General features: G+C 43.5%; 1 protein-coding gene across 2 annotated transcripts in view; it reads left to right on the top strand.

Moving 5' to 3' along the window:
* Positions 1–13997, top strand: part of ATP6V1H (ATPase H+ transporting V1 subunit H) — a 198033-nt gene that overhangs the window by 119756 nt on the left and 64280 nt on the right. For both annotated transcript variants that reach the window (XM_073631599.1, XM_073631600.1), the window contains exon 12: positions 8481–8606. In XM_073631599.1, the coding sequence (XP_073487700.1) occupies positions 8481–8606 (126 nt within the window). The remainder of the gene's footprint in view (positions 1–8480; positions 8607–13997) is intronic.

Raw genomic sequence — 13997 nt, 5'->3', positions numbered from 1 at the left:
CCAGTCTGAGGTCCTGAGCACTCCGGAGAAGGTTTTTTCTCCAGGATATCCCTGTACTTGGCCACATTCATCTCACTCATCTTTCCCTCGATTACAACCAGTCGTCCTGTCCCTGCAGCTAATAAAAACACCCCCACAGCATGATGCTGCCACCACCATGCTTCACTGATGGGACTGTATTGGACAGGTGATGAGCAGTGCCTGGTTTTCTCCACACATACTGCTTATAATTAAGGCCCAAAAGTTCTATCTTGGTCTCATCAGACCAAAGAATCTGATTTCTCACCATCTTGGAGTCCCTGGTGTTTTTTTAGCAAACTCCATGCGGGCTTTCATGTGTCTTGCACTGAAGAGAGGCTTCTGTCGGGCCACTCTGCCATAAAGCCCCGACTGGTGGAGGGCTGCAGTGATGGTTGACTTTCTACAACTTTCTCCCATCTCCTGACTGCATCTCTGGAGCTCAGCCACAGTGATCTTTGGTTTCTTCTTTACCTCTCTCACCAAGGCTCTTCTCCCACGATAGCTCAGTTTGGCCGGATGGCCAGCTTTAGGAAGGGTTCTGGTCGTCCCAAATGTCTTCCATTTAAGGATTATGGAGGCCACTGTGCTCTTAGGAACCTTAAGTGCAGCAGAAATCTTTTTGTAACCTTGGCCAGATCTGTGCCTTGCCACAATTCTGTCTCTGAGCTCAGGCAGTTCCTTTGACCTCATGATTCTCATTTGCTCTGACATGCATATAATGCTCTGACATTATATAGACAGGTGTGTGGCTTTCCTAATCAAGTCCAATCAGTATAATCAAACACAGCTGGACTCAAATGAGGGTGTAGAACCATCTCAAGTTCTCATGTTCAGAAGAAATGGACAGCACCTGAGTTAAATATATGAGTGTCACAGCAAAGGGTCTGAATACTTAGGACCATGTGATATTTCAGGTTTTCTTTTTTAATAAATCTGCAAAAATGTCAACAATTCTGTGTTTTTCTGTCAATATGGGGTGCTGTATGTACATTAATGAGGAAAAAAAATGAACTTAAATGGTTTTAGCAAATGGCTGCAATATAACAAAGAGTGAAAAATATAAGGGGGTTTGAATACTTTCTGTCCCCACTGTATATATATAAAATAAATAAAAGCTGCACAACTTCAACCTCATACCTTTTAGCAGTGAAAATGGGAAGCCTCTCAGACCAGCGTCAGACCTTAAATGATGCTCACTGATGGGAGAGCTCTTCAATGTGTGTGCCAAACAACCCACACATAGAGGGGGAAAAGGCGGGCATAAGCATACACAGGTGCTTTGTATGCATTTTAAATATCATACAATATAGACATATATAGGGTCCTGAAAGCAGATCTGGTGGTCGGCTCATCTCCCCATCCTCCCCATCCTCCCCATAACATGTGCAGATAACAGAACCCAAGTTGGGGGACCCTGCAGGACTCCTTGGTTGCTCTGATGTGGTTATAGACAAAAGAGATACCAATTCCAGCAATTAATAACATAGGCATCCTTAAGAAGAATATATGACTGTATATGTCAGGAACTTAGGATGCATTTATTACATGAACTGTGATTATGGGTTCTGTTATTGATATGTAGTTGTGTATTCCATTTCGGTTGGAATTCCATTTTGCTTTGTCGATATCTTGTCTTTGTCGATATCTTGCCACTTAACTGGGTCCCCCAAACCTCTTATATTCCAGGAGATCAGTATATCTGTTTGTATAGACAAACAGTAATATTAAAAGACATGAGACAAAGATCAAAACCATTGTGGAATGTAACCAATAAGTGAGCACATAGCTCCTGCAAAAAGCTAAAGGTCTGATAACGTGATGCAGGCAGAGGCAGTATTAGATAGTTCTTAGCATCAATGTGGAGCAGTTCCACAGAATCTTCCCGCTTAAATGGGATACAGTCAAAGCAAGCATAATTTCGGATTTCAGGACCTGGTAATCTTGTAAATGTGAAGAATGAAAAAAAAGACAAAAAAACAGAGCCAAAGTGAAACAACAAATCAAGAAACATGCTCCTCGCAGGAACTACTACTGGAGGGGTGGAGGGGCCATATGACCAGGTAAGAAAACATTGAGTGCGTCGCCAGATGCGGCCTCACTGGGCCCAAGGGATTGTAACTGAAATTGCTATAGCACTACTAGTAAACAGGATAAACATTCAAAACCAGGCATGGCTCTACATAGCTTCTGTAGAAGGCAACATTTTTTTATGGGTGTTGAAAAAAACAAACAGGAGGTACCGTATTGGCATATAACACTCACCTTTTCACCCTGAAAACAGAGTGAAAATAGCATGTTCCTGTCATACGCCGATATAGATTTAAAACGCCATGGTACATACTGCATAGCGCCTTGGGGATGCGATCTCAGGCGAGCAGACACCATCAGAGACAGCCCAGGGGACCTGGGAGTCCCGGGACACTAAGACTTGGCATTGCAGACCTCCGACAGACATCCTCCTGCTGCACTGCACACAGAAGCCACAGTCTAACACTCGTCGCAGTCAGAGCGTAACCATGGTAACACTCTGCACTGCTCGCGGGAGTTGAGGCTGACAGGAATCTGACGTGTGGATGACAGAGCTTATACCCGACCTGTACAAATCGTTTGAAATTGCTGAGTGAAAAAAAGAGAGTCTGCCCAGGGGGGAGAGCAATAAATTATAATGCTGGCGGGGGGGGAGCAATGAATGACACTGCTGGACGGGGGGGGGGGGAGGGGGGGGGGGGAGCTAAGCGAGACACACAACACACACTGGCTGAAAGGCCCCCTCCCTGCAAAGTAGAGTTTGTGTCTCTTTGCCCTCCCTTGTCAAGCATCAGTGTGTACACTGGTCTTTTGTAAAAACATATATCCTAATATCCAAATTTCTTCGTTAAAACAGTTGCTTTTACTTTCATATTATGTTATTTAAATATTTACCCTATAAAGGGTATAAATGTTAAAAAAAAGTTCGGAGCTACCCTTATTTTGCTTCAAAGTTCTTTATTTAAATTTTTTTTCCTGTAACTTCCCTCTTAGAATTGGAAAGCGTGTTATACGCCGATTAAATACGGTAATTAAGCCAGCGTAGACGAATGGTCAGGTCGCTCAAGGGTATCCAACCAGAGGGGGGCAGCTGCAGGTGTCTGAAAGAAATGAGCATTGGCATGAGCAACCACTTGCAGCCTGGCAGGATATAAAGTGGAATAAATGAGCTCCAATTTATGCAGCAGCTTCTTCACATCCGCATATTTAGCCCTTTGAGGCTGCACCACTGCAGAAAAATCTGGGAAGAGGAAAATCTTGGGGCCGTCCACCGCAATATTAATACGCTGTCTGGCAAGATGATGTCCTGACCCTTGTAGTTTATAAGCCTTATCAGGATAGGTCTAGCGGAAGCACCAGTGGGGGTGGGGTAGCTGGTGACCTGTGCGCCCTCAGGTGAGTGAAGCTGTCTGCTCCAAATGTTTCCTTGAGCCAATGTTCGATGAAGTCCACAGGAGACTTCCCCTCAGATCTTTTGGGCAGACCCACTATATGCACATTGTTGCGGCCGAGCATCATGTGCTGAAATCTTATGAGACAAGGATTGCAAAAGGGGCTGTACAGTGTCCTCTATAGAGATTATGCTATCCTCCAAAGCAGAGACCATTTCTCTGAAATTTCTCAGATCTTGTCTGATGAGGGATATATCTTCTTGCAAGACATCAAACCCCTGATTCAAGCTAGTCAGAGAGCTTTTACATGAGGTGATTGCCATGAGGATGTCTGACAGCAGTCCTGTGTTGGAATCGGCTGCCTTACAAGATTCAGGATAAGAGACAGGAGTGTTACTCACTGTTCCATCAGGGAGAGTCCACATGGTTGCATCTTCCTCCCAGGCAGGAGAGCAGGCAGATGTCTGATCCTCTGCTGATAACAGCCGGCGCTGTACCAGGAAATGCATGGCCCCACTAGGATCCTTTGCCAGTGTGCAGGCGAAATGCTCCAGATGAGTGGCTGTGTCCCACATCTTCTCCTTGATTGACCGCTGTGGAAGGGAAGTGGCGCCATCTTGCTGAGAGTGGTCCACGGCTGCCGATTTCTCTTTTCTTTTTTGTCATGCTGCAACCACCGGAGAGGTACCTCCAAGTCGGCCCTAGGTGCGCGGGAGAAAGAATATGTGCTAATAAGCCAGCTGGGGAAGGATTTTACCCACTACAGTATGGGTTAGGAGAGCTCCTGCCCGAGCGTCCCCTCATATTGCTGTCCAAGCAACATCCCCCTCACACTTTTCCTTTTTTGTTGTTGTTTGATCATTCTGAAATAAAAGCTTTGGACTACATTGGATGATCCATGGTGTGCTGACGATTATGTGTGCATTAGGCTTAATTAGCATGACACCAAACGGATGGATAAATGGGTCACAGCTTTCCTGTCACAGCTCTCCTCCAAGCTTTCATACAGCTCAATCAGGGTAATGATAAACGTGGATGCCAAAAGACAATAGAAAACCATATAGCATAATACCATAAAAACAACTTAATCCTTTTATTATTGTGCACTCACGTGATATATAAAAACAATCCAGCATTGAAACAGCCGTGTGTAATCTTACTCTTCCCAGAAGCGCATGGCTTGCTTAGTGTTCCCGCTGTATATGTGCGGCCACCACTACTAGCTCACTGCACACCTCCTGCTGCTTATGAGGACCCCTCTGCCCCCCACAGTACCTTGTCTCCATGTTGATGAGGACAATGGCCTCTTACCCACAACCGTGGCTCTGTGGTTGTGGGGAGGGACTTGTCGGAATCTGGAAGCCTCTTTTTAACTGGGCCCCCAGATCCCACCTTCCCCCAATGTAAATAAGTAGGGGTTACATAGTACCCCTACTCATTCACAAAAAAAATGGGCACAGTGAATCAAAACCCGGAGCCAGTTTCTTGATTCTTGAGTCCTTTATTAAAAAAAGAGACTTAGTCCCCTGTAATCCAGCGTCAACCACGATGAACGCCGGCTGCCGAAGTGCACAGGGAAAAAAAACATCCACACCACACACTTTTTTTTTGGTGGCCCAAAATGGATTTGCAATCCTTGGAAATCCCTAAAGGAGATCTATAATCATAGCATACACTTTCATTTTATAACATCAGCATAGTAATAGCAATACAGACAATAATAACTTTGAGAATCCAATAAAATGGAATGTTGCGAGTGCTGCCGCTTTGTTGGCCATCGCGTTCTAAATCTTCCTGGACTCCCTGAATGCTTTGCGTGCTTTCGTCTTTGTTGTTTACTTTACATTTCTAAGGACTACACATTCTATGGTACCTTGCTGCTTGCAAGCAGTGAGTCCTTTACTGACTACACCTCTGAATTTCCACCTCTCCGCACCTCTGTAGTTCTGCACTAGAAAGTGTAAGTTTACAAACTTCAACACCATTCAGAGTAATAGCAATAGGCAATAGTTATTTCAAATACAATGTGTAAATTAGTATATGATTTGACATTTTGACCATCGATATGCTTGAAGATAAATGCTGGGAGTATGCACAAGAGAACAACTTGTTTACAGGGAAGTAAGAGTCTATCTTCGTTAAAGTGTTCCTAAAGCCTAAACATTTTGTACCTACAATGCATTCCTTGCATTAAGGTAAAAGTATCTCCAGCTCACTCACTCGATCCTGCTGTGCCCGTCTGCAGCGGCTCTCTTCATCGCTTCCCGGTCTCAGGCTTTGCTGAGGCAGTAGGAGTCATTGGCTCTTGCTGCTGCCAGTCAAATTCTGTGATGAGGGAGTGGGGCCATACCACGCTGTATGTGTCTATAGACACAAGCAGCATGGCTCAGGATCGAGCCCGCAGGTGTGCCATAATAGTAAGCTGCTTTCTATGGTGGCACACCAAGGAGCGCTGGCAGGGGACCCCAGAAGAGGAGGTCCGGGGCCCCTCTCTATTACACAGAGCATATAAGTACAGACTTTTTTTTGTTTTCTTTTTTGGGCCTTGCAATGCAACATCTTAACCTGGCATGTGTCTTAGGAACCATAGATCCTTTCTGCAAACAAAACTTAGTGCCAATAAATGTTTTTATTGTAGTCAGTGGTACTTTAAACTGGGAAAGTACAAGATGACATTGACTACTTGGTAGGAATGTAAAGAGTCCGTGTATGTATTCTGAACCTTGTTTGAACTTTGTAACTAAGTGCCCTTAAGTCTTGTATTTTCTAAGTAAAATCTTTGTGGAGCTATGTGCATTTTTAATGGGAATTGATTGCACCCTTTCCAGCAGACATGAGCTACTTGTTGAAAACTTGGGATCTTTTATTATTACTAGCAATATTCAGTTCTTTTTTTACTGGCCTCAGATGTTTCAATGATTTCAGGTAGCATAGATTTTAGTATAAATTGTTTTTTTGACTCTAGGCTGGAACAAAACGTTATAGGTATGACTACATTCCTGTTAAGTGCCGTCAAGGGGAAGTACACTTATTTTATAAATGGACATGTTTACTGGTCACTTGAAAAGGCTCAATTTGTCTTTGTTAGTGTTGTTCAGACCTTGTATATATTGCAGTTCGTCTTTTTATTTTCCATAGTACATTTATTTTGCCTATACTCATTACAGGTAAATAAGCTTTTAAAACGCAATATTCCGTTTTTTTCTGTTTTATTATGCCATCATATTGTTCCTGGTCTTATTATTTTAGAAACTCCAGAATTCCTGATCAAAGCCTTTTTAGGTTCTTTAGCACATATTAGTATGCATTTTGGATATTAAAATGTTATTTATTTATTATTATTGTTACAGGTACTTGTATAGCGCTGTCGATCTACGCAGTGCTTTACACACACATATATATATTTTACATTCACCTCAGTCCCTGCCCTCACGGAGCTTACAATCTACGGTCCCTAACTCACATTCATACATACACATACTAGGGCCACTTTAGGCAGGAACCTAAAGTACTCGGAGAAAACCCGCACATGGAGAATATGCAGACTCCAGGTAGGTAGTGTCGTGGTTGGGATGATAACCAACAACCTGAGTGCTACCAGGCGTAAGTGCAAACCACTTGACCACTGTGCTGCCCAATTAAAAGTCAGTAGAAGTACCTTCATTTTCTGTTTAAGATAAATCCATAGTTCTCACATTCATAGCAAAGGTTTACTGGATAGCAGGCAAATGTTCCTTACTTGTTCTTGCATTTACTACATTGTCCACCTTCAAAAGCCCCAGAAAACTCTAGCACTTTCAGTTATGAGAGATCATTGGACACGTCTCCCTTGACTCCCCCACTGCCTCTAAGACAGAGTACTGAGCGATCAAAGACTATTGATTGCTCAGTTCAGTGAATATCAGCCACCAGCTCTGTGTTCTGCCCCTCCGGTGCTCACTGGAGTGCCAGGCTGTGTATGGAGCAGGAGTGGCTGGCAGCAGAAGCAGTGCGCTGAGAGGCTGAGCCAGCTGCTGGTCATGCATTTGTGGATCCTGACATTAAAGTCGGGATCTCTCTAGAGTCTGTAACGGCTGAGTGATGTCAGCCGACCCTTTTCAGTACTAAAAAAGGGATAAAAATGCCAAAATTGCATTTTTAATATCTCACACAAGCAGTTTTTACATTTAATCTTACAACAGCTGCTTTTCTGAAAAAGACTCATTATGGGTACCCACATGCATGGAAGAATTTAAAAAATACGTAACACACGTTGCACGTTTTTGTGTGTCACTCTTTATGTGCGCGCACTTTTTTTTGGCACCGGGTGGAAGTTTTTGGGTGTGTTTTGTACTCCACTGGCTTTAAAAAAAAAAAAATTACTTAATATTTACACCTAGGCAGCACATTTCTTCTGCATATTTATAGAAGTAAAATATGGAGAGAGTGACAGTGTTAATATAAAGTGTTTATCTTTTAAAGCGGTCAAAGTAATGTTTTAGTGTAGAGCTTGTTAACTTTATTAAACAGCATAACCATTTATAAATTGAACAAAAAAATTACAAAGTACCTCTGGCCTTGATTTAGAATGGCTTGTTCAAAGTGCCACTTCATATGTACCTGTATTTCCATACTGTCTAACTCTGTATATATATTTCAAACAGCCAAATACTTGTTCAAACTGGTTTAAAATAACATCTCTCGATTTATTAAACCTCAAATGTAGCCTGGCCACAATGTTGCATTGCTGTTGGATGTGTGCACATTATCCTCTACAAGCAATTGAACTACCACAGTTATCCAAATACAAGCGAGTGTTTTTATCACAGTGACAGAACTGCGTTATGTTGCATTCATTCACTGTTTCACGCTGTAGTTATTATGGGTTAAGAAATACTGTATCTTCACGTCACCAGTTGTGTTGAATTGCAAAATATATGGATTGATATACAAGTTGTGAATGTTCAGTACGGTGCCACCCTGGCAGTATATTTCTTTGTATCTATAAACCTTCTGAGCAGCAGCAGTTAAAGTTTAATGTCTTCCTTTTCCCCAATGCAGCTCATTTGATGAGTACAGTTCTGAGCTGAAGTCAGGAAGGCTGGAATGGAGCCCAGTACACAAATCTGAGAAATTCTGGAGAGAAAATGCTGCAAGATTAAATGAGAAGAACTACGAACTCCTAAAGTAAGCATCAATATGACAGATACTGTATTATAAAAACATAAAATAAACATTAGATTCAGGATGAACATTAGATTCAAGATATTTTACCAAGGATGCCTGTGTTAAACAAGCAAGTTGGTATCCAGAATATGCTTTAGGAAAGTGGTACGGATAGAAAGTGGAACTTCAGAGACCAACTAACAGATTCATCACAATAATTGCAGCTTCTGTTTCTGAGACCTGAAGGTCCGATGCTGGAAGTATAGCAATAGCTATTTCTCTGGCACTCAGTAAAAATGTAAATAAGAAAAAAGTCCATAAATTGGTTTATTCAGTTCTTCTTTAACTATTTCTGTATTTATACTTGTCATCTCTATATTATCTTGTTTTCTTTGTTTTGTTTTTGTCTTCTTTAACTGTTAGGCCCCTTTCACACTGGGGCGGTGGGGGCGTCGGCGGTACAACAGCGCTATTTTTAGCGCTGCTGTACCGTCGTTTATGCAGCGGTATTCGGCCGCTAGCGGGGCGGTTTTAACCCCCGCTGGCGGCCGAAAAAGGGTTAAAATCCCTCGTACAGCGCGGCTATAGCCGCGGTATAGCCGCGCTGTCCCATTGATTTCAATGGGCAGGAGCGGTGAAGGAGTGGTGAATACACCGCTCCTTCACCGCTCCAAAAAAGCGGTTTGCAGGACTTTTTTCACCGCCCTGCCTGCGCACCGCTTCAGTGTGAAAGCCCTCGGGCTTTCACACTGAACAAACAGCGGAGGCTGTTTAGGGGCGGTTTGCAGGTGGTATTTTTAGCGCAATACCGCCTGCAAACCGCCCAAGTGTGAAAGGGGTCTTAACTTCTATATATGTTGAGATAATCTTTAGCTCATAGGATATGATACAGTAAGTTGAACTTCACAGAATCTAAAATGTTGGTTTTAGTATGGCACTTTGCAACATTTTATATGTATGGGTAAAATGGTTGTAAACCTGCCAGGCATCCTGTACAAACCAAAGGCACCATAGTAATGTGCCCACATGTACAAATGCAGTGTATGTGTTTTTACCTTAAAAATTTTGATCTCTTTGAGCCGTGTTAGATCAGTGAGTCGCACGGCATAACCTTGCGCCCGGACATAGAAAAGTGCGCACGTGTCACACGCAAAACGCGCTCATGGACCCCTCAATGCGTGCATATCAAAGCTACTCCGCGCCTGTGTGTATGGGAATTCCTGGCGCTGATCCAGGGCACAGAAAATGCTCCATTGCTTGGCTAAAGAGAAGATATCTTCTGGATGACAGCAGGATGGTGAATTAATGGCATCAGGCCACACCCCCTCACAAGTACCAACCAAGCAAAACTCTAGGAAGGAACCACATGACTTCAGGATGCCCAATCGTGCTGAGGCGTGGAGCAGCCAATTCTGGGAGAGCTTGAGGAGAAATGTGCAATCTGATGCTGGAATCCTGGACGCACTCCCTCTGCTCTCATGCTTGTGCATGAGAGAAATACAACAGATGTCAGTCACCGCAGCGGGGGGGTGTGGCGACACAAATTTTTCTCATGTGTCGGTTTTTAACCCAGCAATAAAGTGGAGGGGATTTCTCAGTGCTGAATTAACTCTTTGTGGCAAGACTGGGCACAGATGACTTGACATCCTCTACTGTACTATGTAGAAGGCTTAATTCATTTTTTTCAGGTTTACAACCACTTTAAAGCTGAAGTGTTTGTTTTTTTGAAGACAGTTTTGTTCTTTAAAGCATTATATATTAGAGAGATTCCACTTTGTCCCTTTTTTTGCGTGAAATAAAAGTCCCATAGATTGACTCATATCTGGATAGTGGGGATAGGGTTTTTGGATAGAAAATGTACAATGCGTGCACATGTAAAATAGGATTCCCTAGGGAGCTTGAACTCTGTCATAAGGGTGTTTTGGGTTTGTTATCCTGCATAAACTCATGTACTGAGTTAATACCTTGAAGGGAAAAAGACTTGGTGGAGGTCATCAGGATGATGTTTTCTGGGATTTGGAGGGGGTAGTTTGATCTCTTCTGTTTCTTTTCAGTGGAGAGTTTGGTCAATGCTCTCCATGCTAAAATGTATTCTTGGGATAGGAATCACAGATAAGCAGGTTGAGCAGGTTGGTAGTAGGAGCTAGGGCTAGTTCTATTTTTGTCTACAGTGGAAGGTCAGTGTCGTGGAGCCAAAATATTAGTTGATCCATGTGAACAGCTTGGTAATAGTTTTGAATGTCCACCAATCCTGTTCCTCCTATTGACCTGTGGGAAACCAGGTGGGATTGGGAGCATCAGGCTCTTTTGCCCTGCCACACGTATCTTCTCGGGATACTCAACAGGGTTTTTAGGTAGTAATTTGGTATGGAGATGGGGAGTCATCTGAATAAGTAAAAATTTTGGGTAGTATCATTTTAAAGGAGGCGAGCCTACCCGCCTAGGATAATTCCTATGTTGAAAATAGTTTCAGTTGCTCTTTGATTTTGTTTAGAAGAGGAATGAAGTTTGAGGGCGGTTCAGAGGCTTTGCTAGTTAGAGTGATGCCTAGGTAAGGGATGCCCTGTGTATGCCACTTGAAGGGTAGAGCACTCTGATGAGCTTTTTGATGAGTCCCTAAGGCCGAGGTTTAGAATTAGGGATTTTGAAAAATTGACCTTTATAGTAGGATATTTCACTAAAATTAGATAGGATTTGATGGGCTGCGGGAAGGGAGATGTGTGGTTTAGTCAGAGTGAGTATGACATCGTCCACAAAGAGGTTAATGACATGTTGTTGTGAGTTAAACTGAAAGCCAGTGATAAGGGGGTGAGTCCTGATCACTTCTGCGAGGGGTTCAATCATTAGATTAAATATGATATGGGATAAGGGACAACCCTAAGTTCCCTTTGGGATCATGAATGGTGTGAACAGTAGACCCGATGTATACACCTGTGCTGTAGATTGGAAGTACAATGCTAAGATAGCAGATAGGATGGAACCTGTAAACCCAAATTTTGATAGTACCATAGATAATACCATATCTCACAAAAGTTAGTACACCCCTCCAATTTTTGTAAATATTTTATTATATCTTTCCATGTGACAACACTGAAGAAATTACACTTTGCTACAATGTAAAGTAGTGCGTGTACAGCTTGTATAACAGCTGTCCCCTCAAAATAACTCAACACACAGCCATTAATGTCTATACCGCTAGCAACAAAAGTGAGTACACCCCTAAGTGAAAATGTCCAAATTGGGCCCAAAGTGTCAATATTTTGTGTGGCCACCATTATTTTCCAGCACTGCCTTAACCCTTTTGGACCTGGAGTTTAGAGCTTCACAGGTTGCCACTGGAGTCCTCTTCCACTCCTCCATGATGACATCACGGAGCTGGTGGCTGTTAGAGACCTTGCGCTCCTCCACCTTCCATTTGAGAATACCCCAGAGATGCTCAATCGGGTTTAGGTCTGGAGACATGCTTGGCCAGTCCATCACCTTTACCCTCAACTTCTTTAGCAAGGCAGTGGTCGTCTTGTAGGTGTGTTTGGGGCTGTTATCATGTTGGAATACTGCCCTGCGACCCAGTCTCCGAAGGGAGGGGATCATGCTCTGCTTCTGAAAGTCACAAAACATGTTACATTCATGGTTCCCTCAATGAACTAAAGATCCCCAGTGTTGGCCGCACCATGACACTCCCACCACCGTGCTTTACTGTAGGCAAGACACAGTTGTCTTTGTACTCCTCACCTGGTTGCTGCACACAAGCTTGACACCATCTGAACCAAATAAGTTTATCTTGGTCTCGTCAGACCACAGGACATGGTTCCAGTATGCCATCTCCTTAGTCTGCTTGTCTTCAGAAAACTCTTTGCTGGCTTTCTTGTGCATCATCTTTAGAAGAGTCTTCCTTCTAGGATGACAGCCATGCAGACCAATTTGATGCAGTGTGCAGCGTATGGCCTGAGCACTGACGGGCCGACCCCCCCCCCCCCCCACCACCACCACCATCGCCACTTCAACCTTTGCAGCAATGCTGGCAGCACTTATACATTCTATTTCCCAAAGACAATCTCTGGGTATGACTCTGAGCATGTGCACTCAACTTCCTCTTTTTTTTTTTTTTGAAAAATCTGTTTATTGATTTTCAGAACACAAAAAAAAAAAAACAGAACAACATACATTGGTCATAAAAGGTATCAAAGTGACCCATGCAAGGGTCATCTGGTAGTCAGTTATACAAAGCAGAGCAGGAAATATGGGTCACTATAGTGGTTACAACAGACTGGTTCCTGGGGTTGCGAATCGGCGCAGGTCTTGAATGTACAGATCTAAGCAGGATATTAAGTTTTCAGCAGTATACAACTAGCATCTGGCATGGAGTATCCTGGATATCAGGTTTTAATTGGGGGGCTTCGGAGGCTGTAGAGGTGTCCGCTAGCCATTTGGACTAGACCTTGTCATACCATAAGTGTCTTTGTAGAGGGGTAAGCTGTTGATGAGTTTTTTCCACAAGGAGAGAGGAGGGAGAGTAGGTTTGCGCCAGCTGAGGGCTATGGCTTTGCGGGCGTTGAATAGGAGCAACCCCACCAGAGTGTGTCCCGCTACCATAGGAATTAATTATTCTATCAAGCCCAGCATGCAAATTGCCATAGAAGGTTGTAATGGTATGGTGGTAATTTGAGTTATGAAAGCTAATATCTCCTTCCAGTACCCGACAATAGCCGGGCTAGTCCAGAAGAGATGGGTAAAGTCCCCCGGAGTCCCCTCACAACGCCAACGCCCAGGGGGGAGTCAGGATTTATTTTGTATAGTCTGTGGAGAGTAAAGTATGCATGATGGACCATCTTGAATTGGATCAGATCTCTTAGTGAGACAAGGGAGCTAAAAGGGAAGTCGCATATGTTGTCCAAGTCGTCGTCAAAGTCTGGGATGTCATGTGACCATTTAGCTCTAAGTTTCTCCAGAGTTGGAAGGGAGGTGATTATCAAATGAGAGTATAACTGAGAAGTGGGTTTCTTTACACAGTCTGATCTGAGGAGGTCCTCCAGTGCAGATTGGACCAGCTGTGGGGGGGGGATTGGCAATTGAAGGCATGGGAGAGCTGGAGGAAATGAAAAAAGTAAGACTGTGGGAGATTAAAATCAGAAGTCAATTTGGAGATCGGGGCCAGGGATTGATTGGAGATTACCCGGGCCATTGTTTTTAATGTTGAATGTGGTTCAGGCAATTTAAGATGTGTTCCGGGGTGGGGTTCAGCCAAAGAGGGGCACTGGGGGAGATCGCATGTTTAGGGTATCGTTCTATTTTGAGACCTGCCCCCATGCACGTAATGTGGTGTGCATGGAGGGTGTCGGTGGGTAAGGGGCCTGGAGACCGTGGAATAGTAAAAATTTCAATGCTTTCTGGGGCTGCACCACTGCCACCTCG

The sequence above is a fragment of the Aquarana catesbeiana genome, linkage group LG05, assembly GCF_042186555.1.
Source record: "Aquarana catesbeiana isolate 2022-GZ linkage group LG05, ASM4218655v1, whole genome shotgun sequence".
Taxonomy (NCBI): domain Eukaryota; kingdom Metazoa; phylum Chordata; class Amphibia; order Anura; family Ranidae; genus Aquarana; species Aquarana catesbeiana.
The sequence above is the reverse complement of the archived record's forward strand: the minus strand, read 5'-3'. Positions and strand labels throughout refer to the sequence as shown.